At 24.5% G+C, this 27,706-nt stretch overlaps 11 protein-coding genes across 11 annotated transcripts; 7 read left to right on the top strand and 4 right to left on the bottom strand.

Annotated features, from left to right (window-relative positions):
* Positions 1-221: 221 nt before the first annotated feature.
* On the top strand, positions 222-4,376 carry DICPUDRAFT_99321 (uncharacterized protein). The gene is made up of 2 exons (XM_003292318.1): positions 222-872; positions 957-4,376. The coding sequence occupies exons 1-2, from the start codon at positions 843-845 to the stop codon at positions 4,344-4,346; spliced, it is 3,420 nt and encodes a 1,139-aa protein (XP_003292366.1). The 5' UTR covers positions 222-842; the 3' UTR covers positions 4,347-4,376.
* A 143-nt stretch (positions 4,377-4,519) lies between these two features.
* On the top strand, positions 4,520-5,011 carry DICPUDRAFT_157074 (uncharacterized protein; the record flags this gene model as incomplete). The annotated part of the gene is made up of 2 exons (XM_003292317.1): positions 4,520-4,678; positions 4,745-5,011. 2 exons carry the CDS (start codon positions 4,520-4,522, stop codon positions 5,009-5,011), a joined length of 426 nt encoding a protein of 141 aa, XP_003292365.1.
* Positions 5,012-5,155: 144 nt separating this feature from the next.
* DICPUDRAFT_157073 (uncharacterized protein) lies at positions 5,156-7,607 on the top strand (the record flags this gene model as incomplete). The annotated part of the gene is made up of 3 exons (XM_003292316.1): positions 5,156-5,948; positions 6,073-7,348; positions 7,487-7,607. 3 exons carry the CDS (start codon positions 5,156-5,158, stop codon positions 7,605-7,607), a joined length of 2,190 nt encoding a protein of 729 aa, XP_003292364.1.
* Positions 7,608-7,796: 189 nt separating this feature from the next.
* On the bottom strand, positions 7,797-9,843 carry DICPUDRAFT_50380 (uncharacterized protein). The gene is made up of 4 exons (XM_003292310.1): positions 9,599-9,843; positions 9,045-9,333; positions 7,968-8,871; positions 7,797-7,893 (listed from the first exon to the last, which is right to left on the bottom strand). Exons 1-4 carry the CDS (start codon positions 9,646-9,648, stop codon positions 7,880-7,882), a joined length of 1,257 nt encoding a protein of 418 aa, XP_003292358.1. The 5' UTR covers positions 9,649-9,843; the 3' UTR covers positions 7,797-7,879.
* Positions 9,844-10,839: 996 nt separating this feature from the next.
* On the top strand, positions 10,840-13,658 carry DICPUDRAFT_5246 (uncharacterized protein; the record flags this gene model as incomplete). Its single annotated transcript, XM_003292315.1, has 5 exons — positions 10,840-10,879; positions 10,976-11,266; positions 11,437-11,727; positions 11,997-12,207; positions 12,281-13,658. Coding segments are annotated over 5 exons (2,211 nt in total), but the record flags the coding sequence as incomplete, so codon positions are not given.
* Positions 13,659-13,828: 170 nt separating this feature from the next.
* Positions 13,829-15,043, bottom strand: DICPUDRAFT_6690 (uncharacterized protein; the record flags this gene model as incomplete). The annotated part of the gene is made up of 1 exon (XM_003292309.1): positions 13,829-15,043. A coding segment is annotated over one exon (1,215 nt), but the record flags the coding sequence as incomplete, so codon positions are not given.
* Positions 15,044-15,931: 888 nt separating this feature from the next.
* DICPUDRAFT_157068 (uncharacterized protein) lies at positions 15,932-18,239 on the top strand (the record flags this gene model as incomplete). Its single annotated transcript, XM_003292314.1, has 2 exons — positions 15,932-17,882; positions 17,974-18,239. 2 exons carry the CDS (start codon positions 15,932-15,934, stop codon positions 18,237-18,239), a joined length of 2,217 nt encoding a protein of 738 aa, XP_003292362.1.
* A 465-nt stretch (positions 18,240-18,704) lies between these two features.
* Positions 18,705-19,670, top strand: DICPUDRAFT_99319 (uncharacterized protein; the record flags this gene model as incomplete). The annotated part of the gene is made up of 2 exons (XM_003292313.1): positions 18,705-19,275; positions 19,647-19,670. Exons 1-2 carry the CDS (start codon positions 18,793-18,795, stop codon positions 19,668-19,670), a joined length of 507 nt encoding a protein of 168 aa, XP_003292361.1. The 5' UTR covers positions 18,705-18,792.
* A 49-nt stretch (positions 19,671-19,719) lies between these two features.
* On the bottom strand, positions 19,720-20,859 carry DICPUDRAFT_157066 (uncharacterized protein; the record flags this gene model as incomplete). The annotated part of the gene is made up of 1 exon (XM_003292308.1): positions 19,720-20,859. One exon carries the CDS (start codon positions 20,857-20,859, stop codon positions 19,720-19,722), a length of 1,140 nt encoding a protein of 379 aa, XP_003292356.1.
* A 1,557-nt stretch (positions 20,860-22,416) lies between these two features.
* DICPUDRAFT_92851 (uncharacterized protein) lies at positions 22,417-25,136 on the top strand. Its single transcript, XM_003292312.1, has 3 exons — positions 22,417-22,556; positions 22,631-23,891; positions 24,465-25,136. Exons 1-3 carry the CDS (start codon positions 22,491-22,493, stop codon positions 25,010-25,012), a joined length of 1,875 nt encoding a protein of 624 aa, XP_003292360.1. The 5' UTR covers positions 22,417-22,490; the 3' UTR covers positions 25,013-25,136.
* A 127-nt stretch (positions 25,137-25,263) lies between these two features.
* On the bottom strand, positions 25,264-25,870 carry DICPUDRAFT_95588 (uncharacterized protein). Its single transcript, XM_003292307.1, has 2 exons — positions 25,543-25,870; positions 25,264-25,404 (listed from the first exon to the last, which is right to left on the bottom strand). The coding sequence occupies exons 1-2, from the start codon at positions 25,834-25,836 to the stop codon at positions 25,312-25,314; spliced, it is 387 nt and encodes a 128-aa protein (XP_003292355.1). The 5' UTR covers positions 25,837-25,870; the 3' UTR covers positions 25,264-25,311.
* Positions 25,871-27,706: the final 1,836 nt, after the last annotated feature.

Here is a 27,706-nt window from a genome sequence, read left to right as displayed (position 1 = left end):
AAAAAAATTAAAAAAAAAAAAAATAAAACGATTTTAAGATTTTTTTGTATATAAACTGTTCATATATCCAACCTAAAATAAATAAAAAAATATTTATTAAATTAAAAATTAAAATAAGGAGTTTTATTACCTATGAAAGGGTACAGTACATTATTTGCAAATAAAATCTAATTATTTTTGACAAATTTTATTATTTTAAAAAAATATTTCATTATTTTTTTAGTTTAAATTTAGACTAATTAATGAGTATATCATTTCCTAAGTTTCTTAAACGAAAGTTTGAGGTTATTTTTACCACAAACAGAATCTAAAATTTTATGAAATACATTTAAAAAAAAAACCTTTTTATTTTTTTTACCAATAAAAAAATAAAATTAGTGGGTGTAGTTTTTAAAAGTTATATATCCACCCTATTTTTTTTTTTTGAAACGGGTTTGTAAGATATGTATAATAAAAGACTCAATAGGAGGTATTACTTGTTTAATTCTTATTATTTTTAACTACCATACCAATTTTTTTAAATCTGGTTGCAAAAATAAGTTTTTCACATAAAATTTCTACAACAAATAAGGTAAAAGTATTCATTAAATTAAAATCATTAATAAATAGTCTATTTATAAATAAAGAGTATCCAAATAAATATAATTTTTTTTATTTTCTTAATAACTCAACCAAAAAAAAAATTATTTTTTAAATTTTTTTTTTAGAAAAATAATTTTTTTTTTTTTTATTATTTTTAAAAACAACCTTCAGGTTACTTTTGTTGTATTTTTATTTGTATTTTTAAAAATCTTTAAAATAAATATATGTACAATATAAAAAGATAATATTAATAAAACCCAATGCAAAATAATAATATAAATAGTGAATCTGTAAGTTTTTTTTATCACCACACTTTAGTTTTTAGTGTTTGTTATTCAAACAAGTTCTAATGTAGAATTTTTAATGTTAATTAGGTTCAGGGATTTTTGTGTAAAAAAGGAAACAAGTCATTATTATCATCAGCTTCATGGAAAAAAAGGTGGTTCATTTTAGTTAATGCCCCAACTAATAGCAATGACAATGACAACATATTATTAAAATATTACAAAAATCAAAATGATGAATCACCAAAAGGATTTATATTATTATCATCCATTGAGTCGATCGACTCAGTAACTACAGCCGTAACAGTGGCAACATCAAACTCTACAACTAATAAATATTTTTTTAATATTAAAACAAAAAATAGAATTTATAATTTATATTCAGACACCGAACAAGAAAGGGATTATTGGATTTTAAATTTAAATATTTCCATTGTAAAATTAAACGATAATGATAAATCAATTAAAGATAGACCAAGATCATATACATTACCAACACCACAACCAACATTAATTGTACAAAATGATAAACCTGTAAATAATAGCAATAATAATAACAACAATAATAACTCAAAACCACCGCTCCCACCAAAGCCTTTACCACAACCAACATCATCTCCTTCGTTACAATCTAGACCACAATCCCAAACACAAAAAGTAGAACAAATCCCAATACCTAATAGTAATAATATCAACAACAATAATAATAATAATAAACCACCAATTGAGTTTATTGAAGATGAAAACATAAGTTTATGTGGCGCAAAAATTAAAGATAGTCTAAAGAATCATTCTAATGGATATATTACTTGTATGGTAGCTGTAACTAGATCAAAGATATGGACTGGTGATTCTCAAGGCAATATTGTAACATGGACAATAAGTAGAACTGGTGCAACTGATAAATTAAAGAAAGGATCCCAATGGAAACCTCACACAAGTGTTACCGCATTAATTTATGTTCCATCTCAAAAACTAGTATATAGTTCGGGGCTAGATAATAAAATTTGCTCCTGGAATAGAACCGATTTTAGTCCAGTGTTCACACATATTAGTAAATTCCCAATTTATGACATGGTATTTAGTAAAAATGATTTAATAGTTTATTGTGGTGGTACATCATCTTCAAGCTCATCCTCATCACCAATCGAGAAATTAACATCAAATATTGCAAATAAAGATAATAAAGAGGTTAATCTTAGTAATCTTTCACTATTCGATACAATAACAAAAGAAGAAACGGAAATACCATTTTCAGCCTATTTACCCTCAATTTTAACAAATGATGGCAAAAAACTTGCTAGTCCGTTAAGCAAAAAGAGAAAGTTTATTAAAATGGTCAAATATGATGAAAAGATTATAATATGTACCAATAGAGCTGAAATTTTAATTTGGGCACCATTCGACAATGAACCATGTAAATTTATATCTATTGGTGAGTCATTCGATATTACAGCGATGGACATTGTGGGTGATACTCTTTGGATATGCACAACTCAAGATATAAATGGTAATATATTTTCAACTACACTTCCATGTGTTATCACTGTTTTGGATTTGGCTACATTAAAAAAAATTCGAAGTTTTGAATGCCATCATCCAATCTCAAATTTCAGTATTATTAACGGGTATGTCTGGGCTATTACTAGAGGGTATATCACTGTATACGAGCCATTCACTGGTCAGTTAGCTTATGAAACCATTCAGCTTAAAGAAGATATGAACTTTTGTTCGCTCTATCACGGTAATATGGTATGGATTGGTGGTACTTTTATTTGGAGATTTCAAATCTTTGATAATTGGGTCTCTGAAAATTTAGAATACGATATAACCTCACCAATTAAAAAATCAATGCTATCAAGAACTGGTAGTCAAACAGTACCAGATAAAGCAGCGTTAGAACAGGCAGTGGCATCATCAGCTATTATTAATTTTATTCCAATTCAAGATTATACCGATTTTGAATACATTGAAAGCACATTAAGAAAGCTAAAAGAACGTTTTTCTTTAGAATATTCAAACCAACTCTATGATATATTATTAACAATTGGTGAAAACGATCAACTAATGCCAGAATATCAAACCATGGTTTGCAAATGTCTTAGATACTTTGGTAGAAATAAAAGTACACTAATGAGAGAGTTCATTTTATCCGATAACAATAGACTTGTCCGAATTGCGCAACTACTGCAAAGCTATTTATCAAATAAAAACAATCTTGTTTTAATTTATGAATCATTAAAGGTTATTGAATATTTAGTTTCAAGCTTTGATAAATTTTCAAAACTATTTCAAATAGAACCAATAATTAAATTTACTACAAATCAGCCAAATAGATTAATATTACAATCATCACTCAATATACTTTATCGTTTATTTGATTTCCATTCAAATTTTTCAAGTTCACATTTAAATTCATCAAACTCGACCAACTCTTTAAATGGAAGTGGCAGCAAAGATGTTAATAGCAGCAGTGGAAACAAAGATTCATTATACAACAATATTAAAGAAAAGGTTAAAACATTTATTTCATATCTTTTCGACAGTGCCATTGATGACAAAACTAAAACTGCAGTAATCAATATTATTTCAAGATACCCAAATGAATTAAAAGAACAATTTAAAAAAGAATCAAATATACAGCAAATTTATGAAATACTAAATCAAGGTTCATCACTTTGCTGCAATGATTTAATTGTTTTATTTAGTCAAATTTTAAAAGATTCTAGTAAAATTAAAGAAATGGTTTCAAAGAATTTTAAGCCACTATTAAATCTATTAGAACAAAGGTCAAGTGCATTCTATCCAATGTCACCCTCAACCAGTAGTAATAGCGCTGCCCCATCAGCACCAGCAACAAATGATAGATTAAGAATTTATTATTTAATGACATCACCATCATATATTCAAAGGGTTTATAATAATTCAAATAATGGTAACGACGGAAAGAAAATTAGAAAGCAAATCATATCAAGCAATTTCCAATCACCAGTTGAAAGTATTATATTTACATTAAATTCGATTTTACATTCATTAAAAAGTACTTCGTTCAAGAATACAAAGATTACAATTATTGATATTATTTTACCAAAAGAATTTCCATCAAATTTGGACATATTAAATCAATCATCAATTGTCAATGTTAATTTTGTTATGCCAACTCAATGTTTTGTATCCACCATCAAATTCAAATTCAATCCAAAAGATGTATCAATTAAACTATTATTCGAGAATGCTTTATCATCTGGTGAAGCTACTATTTCAAATCTTTCAGTTTCGGGTGAAATATTATTAGGTTTTGAAATTGGAACTGCCAAACCTCAATACATACAGTTTATTGCTGAACCAGAAATACTCTTTGACACTCAAACTACTGGCGTAGTAGTAGGTTTTATAAATCTATTCTTCAAATCAATATTAAAGAAAACTATAAAATCAAAATTTGTAGCACCAAATAAATTTTATTTACCTAGTATTTAGAAATAATAATAAACAATTTAAATTTAATATAAAATCCATCTTCAAAGTTTATTTATATATATTTTTTTATTTTTTATTTTTAATTTTTTTTATATTTTTTTTTTAATTTTTTTTTTAATTTTTTATTAAATTTATTTTTTTAAATTTGGTTTATAAAAGCAACTATAAATAAAATGAATATCACCATCAGAAACTTAGCATACATTAAATATCAACCACACTCAATACCTAAAAACTTTTCCTGCCACTACTCAACAGAACCCATACAAGGTACAAAAAGCGATGATATAAAATTAAAAAATAGAATTATAGTAAAAGATTTATATAAACAAGTATGTTAATTATATTTGATAATAACGGGAAAACACTAAACATCATAGAACTAACCCACTCTCTAGTTATTATTTTTAGGAAGAATTGGATTTTTAGGTGCAGATTATATTAGGGAAAGAGCAAAACCACAATTTATGAAAAATGCAAATTTAACAGATCAAGATGAAATTAATAAATGTATAGATAGAACCAAATATGTCATCAAAGAAATAGAAGCAATGAATAGATTCCATAAATATAGATCACTAAAGAAGTCATACGACCCAGAGTTTCAAGATATCAGAGATGATTTTTTAAATTTAAATTATAATAAAAACTCAAACAATAAATAATCAAAAAATTTATATACATTTGCAAATATCATATTTATCTTTTATCTTTAGAGAAATCTACAAGAAATTTTTTTATTTTTATTTTTTTTTTTTAAAATTTATAAAATTTATAAAAATTATTTATTTTTATTTTGGCAAATTAAAATGGAAAGAGAACCTTTTTTGAAGGTTTTTAGTAATAAGTTTTTAAGAAACAAGATCTTTAATCACATATCAGATTTTAATAGAGATTTATTTTATCTTTCATACGACTTCTATAGCTTTCCTTTAGAGATAATAATATTCAATAATAATACCCAAATATTTTTAGAAAAACTTAATCTCCATAAAAAATATTTTGGTAATAATTACAATGATATCATAAATGATAGTAATAACAATAATAACAAATATAATAAAATCTATAAATACTATTTCGAAATTCAAGAAAATCAAATTCAAAACCTAATAGAATGGAAAAAATTAGACAAACAACTTACAGAACTATTATTCGAGCTATATCCGAACCTGTTGGATAATATCAAGCAAAAAAAACTAGTCCAAATGATAATTAACTCAAATTTACATGTATCAGCATATATTTTAGAAAAATATCCAACTGTTGTTAAAAATTTAACAAAAGAAAATGTGGATGCAATCTTTGAAAATGGAAATTTAAAATTAATTGAAATACTCCTGAAGAATAGTAACTTTCCATACGACCTACTCTATTTATTTTCAACAATAGATAAAATTAAACTCAAATATGAAACATATTCAAATAAAGAAATTATTCAATTTTACAACATGCTTAAAAAAGCTTTTCCATCACTTACAGGTTTTAGAACTAAATGTTTTCAAGATTGTACAAGTAATAAAATGAATATTAATCTAGAACTATCTAAATTTTTAGTTAATGAATGGCCAATGAATATTCAAGTGGATAAATATAATAGAGGTATCTATTTTAAATTATTGTTCATATTATTATTATTATAATTATTTTTATAATTCCTAATACTTTTTTATAATACTACTTTAAGAAAAATATTTTTTGGATTCTATTAGTTCAAATAATATAGAAATTATTAAACTAACGTTACCAAAGCTATACGAACCCTATAATGAAAACGATTGTGATAATAGTGAGCATACCAATTTTATGGGATACAAAATCAGTAATGAGCTAATTGCTAAGAATGGCCATGATATGTATCGACCAACTTTAGAAGGACCAATGAAAATGATGTTTCCATTTATTAAAATAAACACTCTACCATTATTCACCTCAAAAGTCCCAACGCTCGAATATGCTGAATTTTTATTATTAAATAACCATCCAACTGACAAACTTTTGTTTTCTCAAGATTGTTTAAAAGATGATTTATCAAATGCACATTTATTTGAATCAAAAAACATATGTTGGAGTTTAGACTTAACTCACTATTATTTCCCAAATACAAGAAAGTTCAATTATTTTAAAAACAAAAGAGTTTTTCAGTCAATGAATGATAATATTAGATACAATGGCAAACTGGATAACGATTTAGAATTTACCAAACAATTTTCAAGGTTCACTTTTAAAACAATTAAAGATGCAGTTATAGATACCCAATTGGAAATTGTAAAATATATTTTATCTCAAAATAAACTCGACTTCGAGCAACTATTTGAACTATTTGCTCTTACAAATTACGAACCTATGAGAGATTTAATATATTTAAATGCCACCCAAACATCAGGCTTTACATTTTCAAATATATACAACCTCGCTTTAAATAGGAAATCACCAAACTATTACAACAATGAAAATAGAAAAGCATTAATAAAAAGAATATTAAAGGCCCCAAACCTAATAGGTAACTATAAGAAATTATTCGAAAATTATGACTATCCGATTTTCTCTTTTTTACAGATCGGTATTAACCTCTCAATTGGAGGATTTAACAAAATGAAATGGACAATACAATGTATAGATAAAGCAAAAACATTTGAACTTAGCAAACATACAAAACCATATTGGAAACCTCTGAAAGATCATCAGCCCCATCTATTAAATTTTTTTTATGATGCTATTAAAAAGAAAAATAATTACAAAATATTGCTCTATATGGTGGAACATAATTTTATTCACCATCTTGATATAAATTATATTTTAGAACTATCGGTCAAATATTCAAACAAATCCCTATTAGATCTATTCACTTTAAATGGTGCTTTTAAAAATCATCAAGATTTACTATTTGGTAACATCCAACAACAACAAATAGACTTGGGTATAGAAATTTTACCAAAATTAAACTATTCAAACTACCAATTTATAGTCAATAATATTTTTTTAAATTGGTCAAAAAAAAAGTATTTATGTGATAAAATTTACCACTGTTTTAATTTATCAAATCTGAAACATCAAAAACTGACCTTCAACAACGATTTTATTTCAAACCAAAATCATTATCATAATTTATTTCCAACCATCAAGTTATTTTTAAATAGATTGGGTCTATTGGGTTTTTTCAAAAAAAATTTTAAAATCGAGAATAATGAACAATATTTAAATCTATTGTCTAATAATAATAATAATAATAATAATAATGATTTTGATTATTACAAATAATATTCCGCAATAAATTTAAGTTTAAAATATTATTTTTTATATTTTTTTTTATTTTTTTATTTAATAAATATTTTGTTACAATATAATTTTTTTAAAAAAAGAAATGTGGATTGTAAAAAAAAAAAAGTTTACTTTTTTTTTAGTTAATCAACCTACAATTTCTTTTTTATGGTTATTTTTTTTTTTTTTGATTTTTTTTTTTTGATTTAAATGAATTTTTTAAGTATATATTAAAAAAATTAAATTTAATCCACCCCAAAGACTGAATAAACTTAACCCATGGCACCTATTAATATTAAAAAAATAAAAATTATTAGTAAGAGTGGTAAAAAACAAACAAAAAAAATCAACTAAACTTACCAAAAACAGGGTTGTGACGGCAAATTGATGGACCAAATTCTTCGTATTGAGCCTTAGTGTGACAAACATTGTAGAATTCTGGAGTACTGGCTAACATAGAACCACCAAACCAAACTGCATATCTTTGCATATTGTGTGAAATGACATTAACAGAGAGTGGTACAGCTTTAATTTTACCACCAGAAAGTTCTTCAGATCTTTTAATACGGTAATCAACACTACGTTTAATATCACGTTGAAGACGTTTGCTGAAATCTTTGAACATAGTGGAACCACCAGATAAGACGATGTTCTTGTAAAGACCTCTACGACAATCGATTGGACATGATTGAATAGTATCATCAACAACTTTTGGTAATGGAGTAAGGAAATCGGATGAGGCAATTTCTGGGTTGAAGAAAAGTTCTGGACCTAAGAAACGTTCGTAACCAACATCATAGCTGTATGGTCTCTTGGTGACACTATCTTGAGTGTTGATGGTTTTGATCCATTTATCTGGTTCACCATCATATTTGGCATATTCCTTGACAATATCTGGACAAACATAACTGTATTGTTCCTTGACACGTTTAGCAATTTCTAATGATTCAGCTGGTGGAATGCTTGGTTCACGTTCTCTCATGATTTGTTGAACAAAAGCAGTGATATCTTTACCGGCTAATGGAATGTGTTTAATACTACTACCAATAACATAACCTTCAGCGACTGGAATAACGTGAGTAACACCATCACCAGAATCAATAACGGTACCAGTTAAAGTTTTTTCAGCATTCTTTGATGTCCATGAAGCAGCAAGAGCTAAAACAGCTTGTACAGCAATATATAAACCTGGAACATTGAAAGTTTCAAACATAATTTCGGCGGTTGCTTCACGATTTTCTGGAGCATTAAGGGGTGGTTCGGTCTATTATTTATGATAATTTTTAATGATTTTTATATATAATTTTTTAATGAAAATAATTTTAATTAAAAAATAAATTGAAAAAAAAATTTGGTGGATTATTAAAAAAAAAAAAAGTGAATTAATAATCTATTTTTTTCATATTAAAAAATATATTAATAATATTTCAAACTTACTAAAAGGAAGTAGTGATCTTCTGGTTCACAACGTAAATATTTGAAGATACAATGTTCCCAATATTGTTCCATATGGGTCCAGTTTTCAATTTGACCGTGTTTAACTGGATTGTTGGTATCATAAGTTTTTGAGTTGGCTGTGGCTTCATCACCAATGAAGAAATCTAAATCTTCAACACCTTTCTTTTGTGAGGCAGCAGTTTGTTTGCCCTTTGATGATTGAGTTGCAATGGTAGTTGGAATAATGAAGCTTGGATCATTGTTACCAGCATAACCCATTTTAGTATAACTAAAATAATTTAAAATAAAATTTAAGTTAATATCATTGATATTACAAATTTTACATATTTATTTTATATATTGTTATTGATTGTAATTGTTTTATTGATATTGGTATTAATATTGAGATTGATTGAAAAAAAAATAAAAAAATAAAAAAATCTAATTTTTTTTTTTTTTGTGTGATTGGTGATCATCAAATTTTTCATAATTTGATTGATAATGTATATTTATTGATTGATTTTGATTATTTAAAATATAACTATTGAACTTACCCTGTACCATTATCAATGACAACGGCTGGTAAACCTGAAATTGGATTCATTTTATGTGATTTATATATAAATTAAATAAATAAATATGAAAAAAAAAAATTGATGATTATATATTGTACAACAGGTTTTTTTGTTTTTTGATCTTTTTCCTCTTTTCCTTTTTAATTACTGTTTTAAAAAGAAAATTAAAAAAAAATATCAATTAATATAATATATATAAAATTTTGAAGTAATATATATTTGTATTAAGAGAGCTGTGATTATAAAATATTAAAAAAAATCAAAAAAAAATATAAAAAAAAAAAAAAAAAAATTTTAAAAAAATTAAAAAAAAAAAATTTTAAAAAATTTTTTATTTTTTTTTTTTAATAAAAAGAAAAAAAAAAATCATTTTGGAATGGCTTGAAAGTGGCTTTGTTAATAATAAAAATAATTAAAATAAATAACAAAAATTTTTTTTATTATAAAAAGCTTTTGTGTGTATAGTTTTGGAAATGGATAATTTTTGTTAATAAAAAAAATTTTAAACTAATAGTTTTTTTTTTTAATTTTTATTATATCTAAATATTTAAATAACAATAAAATATAAATTGAAGTGTTTTTTTTTTTTTTTTTTTTTTTTGGTTTTGGATTTGGTTTTGGATTTTTTTTATGAACTTCTAATTTTTTTTTTTTTTTGATTTGGTATTTGATTTTTTTTCTTTGGTTTTTCTATTATAAGCAACAAATAAAAAAATTATGTAATAATAATAATCTTTTGTCCAGTTTTTTATTATTTTCCATTTTTTTTTTTACTATTGTTATTATTTTAAAATTTTTTTTTTTTTTTTTTTTGAATTAAGTTTTATTTCTATTCATAAAAAAAATATTAAAGTGGCGATTAATTATGGACGAAAGATTAATTTTAAAATGGCAATTAACAATGGTGGAATGGATTCCAATTTTTTTTTTTTTTTATAATAATAAATCTAAAAATAATTTTTAACAAAAAAATAATTATAAAAAAAAAAAGAATTTATATATATTCGTGTTGTATGAAAGTGTGTTGTGTGTTATAAATTTTATTTCTTTTTATTTCTTTTTAAATTATAATTTATTTTTAAAATTTTTTTTTCATAATTATTTTTTATTTTTTTTTAATTTTTTTTTAAAATTTTTTTTTTCAAATTTTTTATTTTTTTTAAATTTTTTTTAGATTGTTTATAAATACATTTAACAATTAAATAATATAATAATTTAAAATGTCGAGACACAGATTTTTAAAGAATATGACCGATGATGGTAATTTCTAAAATATAAAACAAATAAATCAAATTTGTCAAATTTTAATAATTTTCTTTTTTTTAATAATTTGACAAATTCATTTACAATCCCTAGACTTGGAGGATTTCGACGAACAAGATCTTCAAGATGATGATGGTAGTGCAGATTTTGATGATGAGGTTTATGATGTCTACGATGCTGTTGTTGATGATACACCAGATATTACATACGAAGAAATTGAAGAAATTTTAATAGATCACGATTATAGTGTGGATGACGCAATAGATTTTATTTTGGAGAATTATGAAAATAAAAAGTCAAAGAAAAAAGGTGGTAAACAGCAACCACAGAAACCAAGTAATAATAATAATAATAAACAGCAAGCAAATAAACAACCAACTAAAGGTAAGCATTTTTAAATTATTTTTTTATTTTTTTTTTTTTATTTTATTTTTTTTCTTTTAGATTTTCAATCAAAATAATAAATAAAAAAATAATTACTATTTAAAATAACATCCACTTAATATAAATTTTAATCTAATTTGTAAAATCAAATAAAAATATATCCTCAACAGTTAGAAGAACAAGAAGTGCAAGATCAACTAAAAAAGAAAAGCTTTTAGAAAATAATAATAGTAATAATAATGATAATAATACAGAGGATGAAGAAGTAGATAGTTTAAATAAAGAGAACAATGATGATAATATAAACAATAATAAAAACATTAATAAAAAAAATAATATATATAAACCATCATTGTTAGCAGTCGATTTATCCACAATCACCAAAAACCTATCTAAAATTAATATCGACGATAAAGAATTTTCATTTCAGTCACTTTATAAAAATAATTTAGATAACGATGGTACCATAATACCATTCGATTTTAAGTCACCTTCACCAGATGATATAGTATTAAATAGACAAAAACAAGCATTTAAACCAAAACATAATTCAAAAGATGATGATAAAGATAGCCAAATTAAAATAAATAAATAAATAATATTATGTAATAATAACTAATAATAATAGTAGACGTTTAAATATATTTTTTTATTTTTTTTTATTTTTGTTTCATATTTTAGTATTTATTTGGAAATTTTTTTATATTAACCTTTTTATTTTATTAATTAGAAAATGTAAATGCCATAAATAATACATTAAAAACAATGTCAATTGGTGGAAACAGTAAAGCAAAACCAGTCGAATCAAAAACACCATATAATACTCCAATTGGAACACCAATTAATGATAAAAATATACCAAATTCACCAGTTGATAGAGTTGATCCAAATTTAATAAATAATAACAATAATAATAATACTACAACTACAACAACTACTGTGTAAGTTTATTGTTACTATTTCGTTGGTTTATTAAATGTTCATATTAATTAAATTTTTTATTTTTTATTTTAGAAATAAAAATTTAAATGTTAAACAACACACAATAAATAGAAATAAAGAATTAGAAGAGATGGTACACAAGTCATTTGCAAGCAGTGATAATAAACCCCATTTAAATATGGTAGTAATTGGACATGTCGATGCAGGTAAATCAACTACAATGGGACATATACTTTTTAAATTAGGAAATGTTGATAAGAGAACAATGTCTAAATTCGAGCACGAATCAAATAGGATGGGTAAATCTAGTTTCCACTTTGCATGGGTATTGGATGAACACGATGAAGAACGTGAAAGAGGTGTTACTATGGATGTTTGTGTTCGTTATTTCGAGACTCCACATCGTAAGATTACATTATTGGATGCACCAGGCCATCGTGACTTTATTCCAAATATGATTAGCGGTACCACTCAAGCAGATGTAGCAGTATTATTAATTAACGCCAACGAATTTGAAGCAGGTTTCTCAGGTGAAGGTCAAACTAAGGAGCATGCATTACTAGCCAAATCTTTGGGTATTATGGAATTAATTGTAGCAGTCAACAAGATGGATATGATAGAATGGAATAAAGAGCGTTACGATTACATTGTGGACACAATAAAGAACTTTTTGGTTTCAGCAAAATTCAATGAAAAAAATATTCGTTTTGTTCCAATCAGTGGTTATACTGGCGAAAATTTAGTCGATCGTAAAGACCCACGTCTTACTAAATGGTACAATGGAAGCACTTTAGTCGATTATATAGATTCTTTTAGTGTTGGCGAGCGTTTAATTAATAAGCCATTTAGAATGAATGTAAGCGATGTCTACAAATCATCAACCAAAGGTTATGTTTCAGTTGGCGGTAAAATTGAAGCTGGTTTATTGGGTGTTGGCGATAAAGTTCTTATCTCTCCAGGTAGCGAAGTTTGCTCAATCAAACACATCCGTAGAAATAATAACGAAAGTGAATGGGCCGTTGGTGGTGATAATGTCGATTTATCACTTGTTGTTGAAAATCCGGCACTCTTACGTGTTGGGGTTATACTCTCAGACCCAGAGAAACCAATTCCATTATCTAAACGTTTCATCGCTCAAATTGTTACATTTACTCTTCCAATTCCAATGACTAATGGTTATCAAGCAGTTTTCCATGCACACTCTATGGAGGAACCAGCCACCATTACCCGTTTGGTTAGCTTATTAGATTCCAATGGTGGTGTTTCAAAGAAAAATCCAAGATGTGTTTCTGATACATGTACAGCTGTTGTAGAAATTCAATTGGGTAGATTATCATGTCTCGAATTATATAATGACTATCGTCAATTAGGTCGTTTCACATTACGTGAATCTGGTAAAACTATTGCTGCAGGTTTAATTACTGAATTTATTGATAAAAAGAAAAAAGAAGAAATTAAATAAAATAATAATATAATAATAATAATATAATAATAATAGAGTTAATAAAAAAAATGGTAATAAATAATAAAATAGTTTTATAATAAATTTTTTATTTTTTTTTATTTGTAAACATAAATTTATTTATTTGCTTTTACTTATTTATATGATTCATTTTATTTTATTTTAATGAAATCTCTTGGTAAACAAATTTCATCAATATTAATCAATTTTAAAGTTTTGTTTGGTATTAATCCTCTTTGCCAACGTTGATAATGTAATAATAATGGACACATCCAATTTCTAGCATTGGGTCTTTGGGGGTAACCATGTGATTTTTTATAGTTTTCAATTTCTGTTTTATTATTTCTCCATTCGAAATACTTTAGGTATTTTTCATTGTTTTTATCTAATTCTTTTAAATAGTAGACTAATTCCTTTGCATTTCTGAAATCACCGGAAAAGATGTATGAACCACCTGGTAAATATTTTAATATTTGGGGATGACCCATAATGACTGGTACTGACCCACTGTTAAGTGCATGAAGTGCTTTCTCTGTAATATAATCTAAGCAATTGTTGTTTTCGAATGCAATATAAAATTTATAATTTGAGATAATTTCTTGTTTAACTTCAAATGCATTCTGGGTGAATCTAATTGCTCTAGGATCTTTGGGTATATTCTTCAAACACTCCCCATAGCTATCAATTCTTATATATCTCATCATTTCTTTTACATATTCTAATCTAATTGATTGGGTTTCATTGTTACATTTGCTACAAAACCAACTTGCCAATGGTGCTTCATCATACTCTGGTGATTTCTCGAATATAAATTTTTTTACACTATTATATTGGTCATCGTGCGAACTATTAAAGTAGTGGTAGTATAAATTATCATTGAATTTATGGTTCTTTATATCTTGCTTTCTCTTTTCAATAAAACTGTTCTTTTTCTCTATAAATTCCTCACCTGAACTAAATGGCTTTGGTTCGAACAAATCGGAGTACCCATGGTTTAATTGAACATCAGTCCATTCTTCATACCCAATAGACCAGTTAAAATGCTTTATACAGTCTTTTCGTAGAGAACAAAATCTAATATTGGGGGGTTCTAATGCATGAATTACTTTAGGTGCACTATATTGATTGGTGTCATTTGGAATATGTCTTTCGAAAAAATCATAAAATTGATCAAAGTAGATTTCTAAGTCTGGGGTTTGAAATGGATATATTTGTGTGAATGCTATGGTTGCCATTTCCCCATCCAAATCTTTACAATGAATAGCTGGAAACAATATATCTGGAAATCCCGTATATAAATAGGTCTTGAGGTGGAAATAATATGAATTGTATCTTTCTTTTTTTGACATTTCTTTAAAGGGGTATAGTGATAAATTGTCATCTTCTTGTTTTTTTGTTACCAAATGCTTTAAATTTAAATGAACTGGGTTAATTTCACCAACATCTATAGTTGACCACATTATGGAGTTATTGATTGTTATTATTAAGATGAAATTTAAACTAATTATACAAAATATAAATGACATTAAAATTTTCATTTTTCATTTATCAATAGTATTATTTTAAATTATTAAATTATTAAATTTTTATTTTTGTCTATATTGTTTATGATTGTTCTTTTTATAACTTAAAAAATATTACAATAACTTAAATTGATTACATATGGCATGACTATGGTAGTTTATTATTATTATTAATAAAAAAATAAAAATAAAAATAAAAATAAAAAAAAAATATTAAATTAAAAAATTACAAAAATATTTAAAAAAAAAGGGGGTTAATCCTAAATTGGTTAAATAATAATTATTATAATACAGTTACTTTCTTTTATATATATAATAGTGATAATTGTTATTTTTTATAATTTGATTTCAAATCATTATTTTTTTGAACATTAATAATAATAATTTGAATATCAAATCATTATTTTTTCAACATTAATAATATTAATAAATAAAAAAAAAATGAAAAAAAAAAAAAAAAAAAAATTAGGATTGTATAAATAAAGTAATATTTTGGAATAGGCAATGAAAAAATATATAAAGAACCAGAGCCTACTTAAAAAAATTAAAAAAAAAAAGAAAATAAAAAAAATAATAGCCAGGTGAAAACAAATAAATTATTTTAATTTTTAAATTTTTTATTTTTTTTTTTTTAATTTTTAACCTTTTTTTTTTTTATTTTTTTTTTTTATTAAATCGTTTCTTTTAATGCATTTAATTAATAATTAGGCGCATATATTAATATTCTTTTATAAACAAATGAAAATAATAATATTTTTATTTTTAATTTTATTTACAAAATACAATAATTGCTACAGCACCCTCTACAATGTAAATAGTTTAAATAATAGTAGTAGTGGTGGTAGTAGTAATAGTAATGGTAATAGTAGCAGCAGTGACAGCAACAATAACAGTAATGCAAACAATATATATTTTAACTATGATCCTTGGATACAGGAGTTTCATGATGTTTCATTTTCATCATTCAGTAATAATAACCCAATAGCAAATAGTGCTGAATGGTCAAAAAATTTAAATAATATAAATAAAAATAATAATAGTAATAATAACACTAAATGTAAAATAAATACAATAAACTATCATCCAATAATATTATCAGACCAATCATATATAGTCTTAAGTTTGGATAGTAGTAACGAAAATTTAGAATTAATTAAATATCAGTTTAATAATGAAATTGAATGGAAATATTCATTTAATAATAATAATAATAATAATAATAATAGTAATAATAATAATTGCATAAATATAATCAACTCAAATATAGTTGTTGGTACAAATTACACAAAATCAGATGTTAATAATACATTTTATTATTCACCAGTTTTAGTTTATATACAAGAGTATTCAAGATACTATTTGTTTAATTTGGAGGATGGTAACTTGGTATGGAATTCGACATCAACATATTATAATTGTACATCTCATAATTATTTTTCTTCAATTTTTCAATTTTATTCAATATGCCAAATAAATAATGATAGTAGTAGTAGTAGTAGCCAAGATAGTAGCAGTAGCCAAGATAGTAGTAATAGCAATAATAGTTCAAATATTTTAAATTTAATAAAAACCAATATTATAAATATAAACCCTTTTATAAATCAAAATAACTATAACGAGATTTTAATTAATAATAGCCTAATAGAATTTAATACTACCTATAAATATAATGATAAAACATTACATCAAACTATATACAGCAAAAAAGAGTGGTTATTTGGTTATCCAACAAAATATTTTATATCTTCAACCCAATATTATAATTCAATGGTATATATTAATTTTGAATTTGGTTTTGTAGCAATACTCTCAAGTGACAGTCAAACAATATTCAATACATGGAGATTACCAGATAACACAATAAACCAAATAACCCCAGCAGTTATAACACCAATACCAAACTCGTATAAAAGCTATTTAACAATAATGAATGATAAAAAAAGAAACATTATGCTATCAACTTTTAATATTAATACTGGTGCTTTAGTCTATCAAAACCCATTGGTTGCAAATGTAAATAGTGGTCAAGTTTTCAATTCTAAGTTGGGTGTTTTTGGAAACTCTATTATGTTCATGTTCAATTATTTTACTCCAAAGGTTACATCATACTCTGGTATGTTTAACATTCCTTCAAACGATATAGATTATTATCTCACTGGTGATGCATTTGGTACCTACGACTTTGCCTCAACTTTGACAATGTTTTATTTCTGTAGATTGAACGATATATATATTATAAACAATGCATCGGTCGGATTTTCAATAAGTTATCCAATCAACAACAATACAGATAGTGGTAGCAGTGCCTCATCAATGAATTCATCAACTGAAGATTATGGTGAAATTTATAATGACCATTCTTGTAAACTATCCCTTGGTGAAAATAGTCTTTTGGTATCTTTCAATAATATCAGAGAAAAAGAATCTGTTACCTATAAAGCCATCGACAAAATGTGCCCTGATTTATGTGGTGAAAATATGCTTTGTGCTACCGATTTGGGTTGCAGTTGCCAACCATTCTACTATCCAGCCGATAATTGCTCCATTTATTGTTATGCTCCACATTCATGTCTGGGCCATGGTACATGTGGCGGGGATGGTCAATGTGTATGTGACCCTGAAACAGGTTGGGAAGGTAATGGTTGTGAAATTTGTAGAAAAGGTTATTCTGGTAATAATTGCAATATTAGTAAGTAATTTTTTTTTTTTTCTGGCCTTCAACTTAAAAAAAAAGACCAAATATTAATTTTTTTTTTTTTTTTTTTTTTTTTTTTTTACAGCCTTCAATTTAAAAAAAGCTATTATATTTATTTGTTTAGGGTTATTGGTAACCAGCTCAATTTGTTTTTTCGCAATTTTTACTAGAAGAATTGGAAAGAAAAATAAAAAAGTTTGTTGTAATTGTTCATGTTGGAGCAACCTATGGTATAAAATCAACACAAGTAAAATTGCCAAACCCAAACACTATCAATCATTAAATAATGAAAAAGATTATATTATTGACCACGGTGATAATTCTATTGATAGAGAGGGTGACAATCTTTAAAAAAAAAAAATTTAATAAAATCACAACTTTTTTTTTCTACCAATAATCCATCATTTTTATACGGTTTTTTTTTTAAAACTTAATTGACTCCTTTATTTCCAATAACTTAAAAAAAAAAAAATATAAAAATTTATAAAAATAAAAATTCAAAAAAAATTAAAAATATCTTTTCTTTTTTTATCAAAAAATATAATTATCTTTTTGTTTTTAAGTTATTGTTGGTTATTTATATTTTTTTAATTTTTTTTTTTTTATTTTTATTTTTTTCTTTAAAATTGCTAAAAAAACAAAAAAAAAAAAATTTTGATTGTTTTTCACATACACAAACATCATTTTATTAAAGAGTATATTAATAACCACAAAAATTATTTAAAAAAAGAATTATATTTTTGTATTTATTTTCCACTTTTTTTTTTTTTTTTTTTTTTTTTTTTGTGTATAAATTATATTGGTACCAATTAAATCAAAAAAATTGTTTTTAAAATTCTATTTTAATTAAAATATAAAATTATTAAATTATAAAATAATATAATTATATAATAATAACAATAAAATGTACGATCCAAATGGACAATCAACAGCACCACCACCATACAATTATCCAGTAAATCCAACACCACAAGGATATGCAGCCCAAGCACCACCACCAGGTTATGCTGTTCAAGCACCACCACAAGGCTATGCTGTTCAAGCACCACCACAAGGTTATTCCCAACCTCCCGCTCCACCAACACAACCAAATCAAGTTAATTATGCACCACAACCAAATCAAGCTAACTACCCACCAGTACAACAACAACCAATGTATGCTACCCAACCAGTATATGCACCAGTTCAACCAGTTGTTGTTACTACTACCACTACATCTGCACCAGTAGCCGTTGCTAAAGCCGATGACGCTTCAGTCGATCAAGGTGCAGTTAATTCTGCATTATTGATCTTTGTTTGTGGTTTCTTTTGCACTTTATTATGGCTTGCTGGTTTCGCATACGTTCGTCATAAAAACAAAACCGCACGTGTTTATGGTATTTTATCAGTATGTTTCTTCTTTGCTATTGTTGTAATTGTTGTTATTTATTTTGGGGGTTTTTTGGGAAACCCCCAAAAAATTAAAAATTTTGTTTTATATTTCCAATGGGGGTTTTTTTCCCCCCCCAATCCAAATTTTGGGGAGGGGGGTCCCAATTTTTTCACAAAACCGGGGTTTCCCAAAAAATTTTTATTTTTTTTTTTTTTTTTTTTAAAAAAAATTTTTAAAAAAAAAACTTTTCAAATTTTAAAAAAAAAAAAAAAAAAAAAAAAAAAAAAAAAAAAAAAAATACAGGAAAATAAAAGAAAATAAAGATATTTAAAGCTATTTATTTAAATACTTTTATAATGTATAAATATACACATAACAAAAAAAAGTTATTTTATTATCAATTTGATTAAATTTTTTTTTTTTTTTTTTTTTTTTTTAATTTGGACCATTATTGTTATTTTATTTTAATAGTTTTTTAATATTATTTAAAATATCAATTTCGTCACTATTATTTTCTGTATTGAGTGATTTTAATCTTTTTTCTATTTCTATTAAAAGGTTTTGAGCTTTGCATTGTTCTATAACATATTTTGATTTGTCATCTTTTAAGAAAGTTAAAAGAGAGATTTCAACTTTTTCTACCATAACAACCTGTGTGTGTGAGGGATTGCTTTGTAAGTTAAATGCCTTTATTAAACCAATTAAACCATCTATTGAGCCACATTCAAATGCTGCTTCTTTTAATTCTGGGAATGCAATAATTAATTTGTTTAAAAGGAAACATGCTTTTGAAATACCACTGACACCATTTTCAACTGTAATAGTTTCCTCACTATTATTATTATTATTATTATCATTTGTATTTTCTTTTTTAATTGTTAATTCTACAGTTGGTGAAAGGAATGAGGTTGTTAATTGAACTATATTTACTAGGGTTGATTTATCGATTTTAATTGAACCCATATCGTAAGATAAAAGACTACTGATTAATGAAAGGAACTTTTCTCTGCAAAATGGTTTGGTTTCTTTATTTAATATCTTGATGCAAATTTCTAAAAGACCCAACGAGGTGAAATAGTTTTGGATAGTTGGTTCTGATTGTGCCATGGTTGATAGACACTGTGCTGAAATGGCACGAACTTGTTCATTTGTTGAATTTAATAAATTGATTAAAACCGGAGCACCACCAATCTTTATAAGATCACCAGAGTTGTCCAAATCCTCTATATAGAAAATCAAAGTTTCCAATGATGTTATATATTTTTTTTCTCTTTCTTCTTTTTTCATTTCTCTATTCTCTGGTTTATCTTCAAAAATTTCCATTAATCTCTTCATTTTTTTTGCATCATCCTCTAAATTGCTAAATGCCTCTTTAAGCCATTCGTAGTCCTTTGGATCACGATCTTCTAATTTTGTTTCCTTTAAATTTGGTGAATCTGAATGTGTTAAACAAAATTTTAATAATCCCGGTCCAATATCTTTTGGTAATCTATATTCATTTATTTTCTTTGGTTTTACTGGCCCACTGAATGAGTTATTACTGTTATCATCTTGCTCTTTATTTTCTTCTTTTGCTTTGATTGGGGCTCCTAAGTACATTTCTTATTATCTTTATTTATGTGTTTTATTTTTATTTTTTACCGTGAATATGAATTTAAAAAAAAAAAAATGAATTTAAATATTTTTTATTAAATAATTTTTTTTAAAAAAAATTTTTTTTTTGAGAATTCACCTGAATTTATTTTAAAATCCCCCATTTTTTGTTTTGTATCTCATTCATTATTAATAAATAATTACATAATATTTATTTTATTTTTATAACATTTTTTAAAGAAATAAAAACAATATTTAATAAAGTATTATATTTTATATAAAAAAATAATACAGGTTTTAGTTTTGATTTTTTAGTTTTGTTTTTTTAGTTTTGTTTTTTTTTTTTTTTTTTTTTTAATATCTTAAATCCTAAAAATATCTTAAATCCATATATGTTTTATTTGAATTTTTAATTTATACAAATATATAAATATAGTTATCTCATAATCATTTAAAAGAAATTAAAATATGAAAAAGTTTAAAAAAAAAAAATGATATTAAATGAAGTAACAAGATTTTAATAATAGGGTATTTATAACAATGGAAATAGTATAGATAATGTGAAAGTTTATAATTTAACCCAAAACAATATTGGGTTGTATTATTTTCAAAATAAAATAGTAAATATTTATGTATTTTTGGGGATTATCATTTTTTTTTTTTTTTTTTTTTTTTTTTTTTTTTTTTTTTTTTTTTTTTTTAATACAATTGATTAAATTGTAATCATAATTGTCAGGTTTTTCATTTATTCTTTTAATTCATTTTTTCATTGGAGCATACTAAATTTACAATAACCTAATTAAAATAACAACAGATTTATATGCATGGGTGATAAAGATCAATAGTAATAATAATAAATAAAAAATAATTGAAATAATTAAAAATGAAAATATTTACTAGGATAACTTCGTATTGGTATTGTTTTTTTATTAAGAATGATAAATTATGAATGAATATTCATACTAAAAAATTAAATATTCACACATTATTGTAAATTTTTTCACACCTCTCATAAAATACTTCACACACACCCAAACACACATCCCCCATTAATATTTTCAGTTTATTTAATGCATTCAATATTAGGAAACAAAAAAAATAAAAACTCACACTCACACAGTTAAAACACACATATACTCACATACTCATTCACATTTGTTTTTTGTTTTTTTAAATTCATACAATTATAGATATATAATAAAGATTCAAATTTTTTTAATACCTTTAAAAATTCACACTCAATGATCATTACAAAACTACTACATTGTTTCATTATAAATAACCAAAAATATAAATAGAAATTAAAAAAAAAACAAAAAAAACAAAAAAAAAACAATAAATTCATTTTTGAGTGATACCTATATCTATTTATCATTGAAAAAACATAAAAAAAAACAAAAAGTAAATAACAATACTAATAACATAAATAAAAATACACACTATAGCATTGTATTTAATGATATAAAAAGGGGTTTATATTGTTCTTTTTTTTCATATTTTTATATTTTATTTTTTTTTTATTAAATATTTTTTTTTTTTTATTTTCTTTGTATTTTTTTTTTTGTTATTTAAATAAATAAAATTGTATTATTTTACTAATCTATAATATATTTTATATATAAATTATAATAGTAATAATGTATAGAAAAAATACATTACTTATATTTACTATTCTTTTACTCACATGTGTTTTTTCAACAACAGTAAGTATAATCAATATTTACAAATAAAAAAAAAAAATATAAATAATAATAATAATTTTTTTTTTATATTTTAGTATGCAGAAAATGTTTATAATAGTGAAAAAATAAATGAAAGAATTAACAATAAATTAGGCGAAAATATTCAAAAAATTGAAAATGCAGCTGGAGAGTTTCAAAATGCAGCATTAGAAGCAGTAAAGGCAATTGAAAAAGTTCATGAACAACAACAACAACAAGAGCAAAATAAGAATCCAGATTCAATTCAAAACTATGCACAAAATTATCTTTGGGGCATGGTTGAAAAGATTCAAAAATATTTAGAAAACAATAACGCAGAAGGCGGTTTTTCAGGTGCTGGTCAAAGTGGCGTTCTCGGTAATAATATTGGTGACTCCACAGGTGCACAAAGTACTCAAATTCAAACCATTCAAGGTGTAAATACCAACGGACAAAATTCTGGCGGTGGTGGCGGTATTGCCCCAGCTACATCTGATGGTATTGCTCCAACTAATGATCCATCTTACACTATTTTCGCAACAAAAACTGGTGGTGATCAACAAGGTGGATATGTTGGTAATACAATTGTAACAGCAGAAAATACCTATGTTCAAAGTATTGGTGATTTTGGTGGTGCTAGAAGTGGAGCTAGCTCAATTGCTAAATCTGTCGGTCAATCTATTGGTTTAACTATTGGTCAAGGTATTACTGGTGGCGACAATACTGGTACAATCGCTGGTACTGGTGTTTCAACTGATGGCACTTTAGCTAAAACTATTGGTGCTTTCCTTGGTGGTGCTCATGGTGGTTCATCTTCATCAGCCAACTCAATTGGTCAAGTTATTGCAACCGGTGCTCAATCAGTTGGTCAAGTTATTACTGGTAATGGTAATTCAATCGCTAAAACCATTGCTGGTTCATCAGGCCAAACATTTGCTCAATCTGTCGCTGCAACCGATTCTATCAGCCATTCAATTGCCCAATTTATCGCCACTGGTTTCAGAGTCATTGCTGGTAATAATGACCTCAAGGATGAACAATACGTTGATAGATCATATGGTTTTGTTCCAAATGGTGCTGTTCATAAAGAAATTCAACAAAGACAAAAACAAGTTCAAAAAGAATTGAAAGACCAATCACCAGCCACCTATGAAAAATTATCAAAGGATGATATTGAATTAATTAATGAAGATGTCGCAATTGATGCACTCAGAGAAATGCAACAACAACGTGAATCTGATTACAATGATCAATTAATTGAACTTCAAAAGAAAGAACCAAATGCTTATAAACAAAATAAGAGAGAAGCTGAAATTCAAGATGCTTATGCCGCTTTTGAACAAAATGAAAAGGAACTCCAAGAACTCTATGCTAATCTCCCAAGCCAAGTTTATCAAGAAGAGATTGTTAAATCAAACAAAAGACAAGAAGTTGAAATGACCCAAGAACAATTAGAAGAGGAAGCAATGGAACAATATCGTCAATTACAAGAAGCTGAAATGAATGGACAACAAGTTGAAAACCAAGAAGTAGCTGAACAAAATCAACAAGAATTCATGAAAGAAATTGAAAATCTTCCAGAAGCTGTTTATCAAGAGGAATTAAAACCAGAATCTAAAAACAACAATAACAAAATGGTTCAACAAGACCTCACTGTAGAGGAACAACTTGAACAATTAAGAGAAGAAGATAAAATGGCTGAAGAAAACCAAAAAGATTTCTTAGATGAACTCCAAAACCTTCCAGAGCAAATGTATCAACAAGAGCATCCACAAAAACTTGTTCAAAATGAATTGGATGAAAATGAAATTGAACAAGAAGCTCTTGAACAATATGAAGCTTTACAACAAGAGGAACAACTTCGTAATCAAATTGAACAACAATTCAAAGAAGAAATTGAAAACCTTCCAGAACAAGTTTATGCTGAATTACACCCAAATAAAATGGTTGAACAACAAATGGAACCAGATGCTGAACAAGAAGTTATGGAACAACTCGAGCAATTAAGAGAAGAAGAACAACTTCAACAAGAAGCAGAAGATGAAATTGAAACTCTCCCAGAAAATATCTACATGCAACAAAGCCCAGCAAGAGCCCAAAAACAAATTACCCAAGAAGACCAAGAACAAGAAGCTATGGAACAAATGGATATGTTAAATAGATATAACAATGGTGAAAATATTGAACAATATTCAAACAATAACAACAACCTTAACAAATTTGTTCAAACTGAAGATGGTAAAGAAGTTGAAGAGGTCGAACAACAAATTCAAAGTCAATATGACCTATTACAAAAATTAATCTCAAACAATGAAGAGCAACAATTAAACGAATTAAATGAAAATCAAAACAATGAAAATAATGAAAAATTAGATAAACAAATTCGTGATCAACTTGATATCATCCAAAATTTCCACAAACAACAACAAGAAAAAAAAGAACAAACCCAAAATAAATAAATAAATAATTTGATTATATTAATTTATTTAATATTATAAAAAAAAAAAAAAAAAAAAAAAAAGCTTAAACATAAATAAATAATAAAAAACTATCTATATGATAAAATTTTTTATTTTTCAAATTAAACCTTTTATTTATTAAAAAAATAACAATATAATTATTATACTGTTAAAAATAAATAATTGGTTGTTTTTATTTTTTGTTGTATAAACTTTTATTTTTTGTTATTTACAATTTTTTTTTTTTTTTTACAAATTACATTTATGTGTAGTAATAGCTAAAAAGTAAAAAATTAAATTTACTTTTTCTTTACTTTTTCGTCCATCATAGTTTTGTATGATGCTGGTAAATAAAATAATTCCTTTTCGTCTTCATCGATAACATCATCATCCTTTTATGGAAGTAGTCATTAATATGCATAAATTAGATAAAAATAAAAAAATAAAAAAATTCGAATAAGTAAAAGGTTTTATTTATTAATATAAATAAATTCTTAGTTATTTAATTTTTTTATTTAATAAAAACATACCAATTCATCTAGATTATAATATTCTGATATTTCTTTATAGACCTGTTCGTATGAAAAGTTCTTCTGTGGCATTTTTTCATGCAAAATAACTGTACAGTTTATAATGGAAAACTGCTTATTAACACCTAAAGGTAAAAATTTTCCAATTGATTCTAGTAATATACATTTTGATTGGGTATCCCAAAGTGGTGGTTGTTGTTGTTGTGATATCTGGTTATTAGAATGGTTGTTATTATTATTGTTATTATTATTATTGTTTGGGTTTAACAGTGTATTTTCATTTTTAATTGACATCTCTTAAAATATAGAACTTTCTCCACTTAATTAAAAAAATAGTTTCTCCAACAAAGCGAAAATGCAGAAAAAATAAATGAATTATTTAAAAAAAAAAAAAAAAAATTAAAAAAATGAATAAATAAAAAAAATAAAAATAAAAAATAAAAAAAAAGATTTTTTTATTTTTTTGGTGTGTATTAATAACCCTTCCCCCCACACTTAAATTTAACCTCCACACTTTAATATTTATATTATAATCGCCAAAATAATAACCAAAAACTATAGTCCATAAGTTAATTTGTGTATATATTATATGATTTATATAATAGATCAAAAAAATCAAATCACATAATATAAAACATAAATATTTTATTATACCACACAATCAATTAAAATTTTAAAAATAACCCCTCCCATTAGCTTTTTAATTATTTACCAAATATAAAAATACCTATATAAATAAAATGTTTGATTAAACTACAATGCTATTTTATATGTATTAATTAATTTTATTTTATGTTTATACATTTAAATATAGTAAAAGATTATTTTTTATTTACTTATCAAATTTATATTTTTTATTATTATTTAAACGTAAAAATTAGTATACTGGTACAAAACATTATTGGGAAAAACTGATGATTTTAATGTGACAAAATTTATTTTATTTGTAAAAATTTTATATCATCATTAATTAATTAATAGTTTAAACAATTAAATCATCAATATTTTGTTTGCGTCAACAATATTTAAACAATATTTAATCAAACGTCTATGCAAATGATAAGAAATAAAAAATCACAACAACTGTACAAACCAATTTTATATATAAACTTTTTTTAGAATCAAAGGTTGGTGTCCTCATTTCCAAATTTCATCATTATCTATAAATACAAAATAATAAAAATCATAACCATTATCTTTCGATAAATTAAAAGTGGAATAGTTTAAATAAATAAAAATAAAAATAAATAAAAATTTTTTTTACTATTTAAATAATTTATTTTACTTTTTTTTTTTTTACCATTCAAATCATAAAAATTAATTAAATAAAACTACTACTTAATTTTTTTACATATAAAAATCTTTTTTTAATTTTTTTTTTATAACATTAATTTGTAATACCATTTTTTAAAAAATGATTTTTGGTAAGATTTTTATTTCTATAAATACTATAGTCAAAGAAAAAGAAAAATATTAATATTTTTTTATTACAGAAAATTTAAATAAATTATCAATTAAAACCTCTTCAATTTCATCAGACACCAATGCAGAGTTAATATTAAATATTCAATCAAATAATTTGGTTAGTAGTGTTACTAAGGTTACTAAATATAACTATAGCAATACATCACACACTAGTTATACTAGACCATTTTGGCATTATTTATCAACTGGTACTTTAAATTCCTCAAAATAATAATTAAATAATTAAAAAAAATAAATATAAACAATTAAAGGTTTATTATTGTTTTTTTTTCAAATTTTATTTATCTCAAAAAAACTGTAATAATAAAAATTTAAAAATAAAAAGTTAATTCGAAATTAAAAAAAAAAAAGAATTTTTTTATAAACAAATTATTTTAAACAATAATATGATAATTATTATTTGTAATAATTCATTTTTTTAAATAATTAGTTTCTATTTAGGGTAAAAAAGAGTGTTTTATGATTGATCAAAATAATAAAAAAATATGAACTTATTTTTTTAATCTGTATTAGATTTTCGGAGAATCATTTCTTTTTATTATAAAACTACTAGTGTTAACTTTGACATTAAAAAACTTAATATTATAAATAATTATTATAATAATATGTGAGAAAAAATAAAGAGCTGGGGGAAAATAATTAATAAAATAGGAAAAAAAAAAAATTAACATTTGTTTAT

Source organism: Dictyostelium purpureum, assembly GCF_000190715.1.
Source record: "Dictyostelium purpureum unplaced genomic scaffold DICPUscaffold_337, whole genome shotgun sequence".
Lineage (NCBI taxonomy): Eukaryota > Evosea > Eumycetozoa > Dictyosteliales > Dictyosteliaceae > Dictyostelium > Dictyostelium purpureum.
This window is presented reverse-complemented; position numbering and strand designations above follow the sequence as displayed.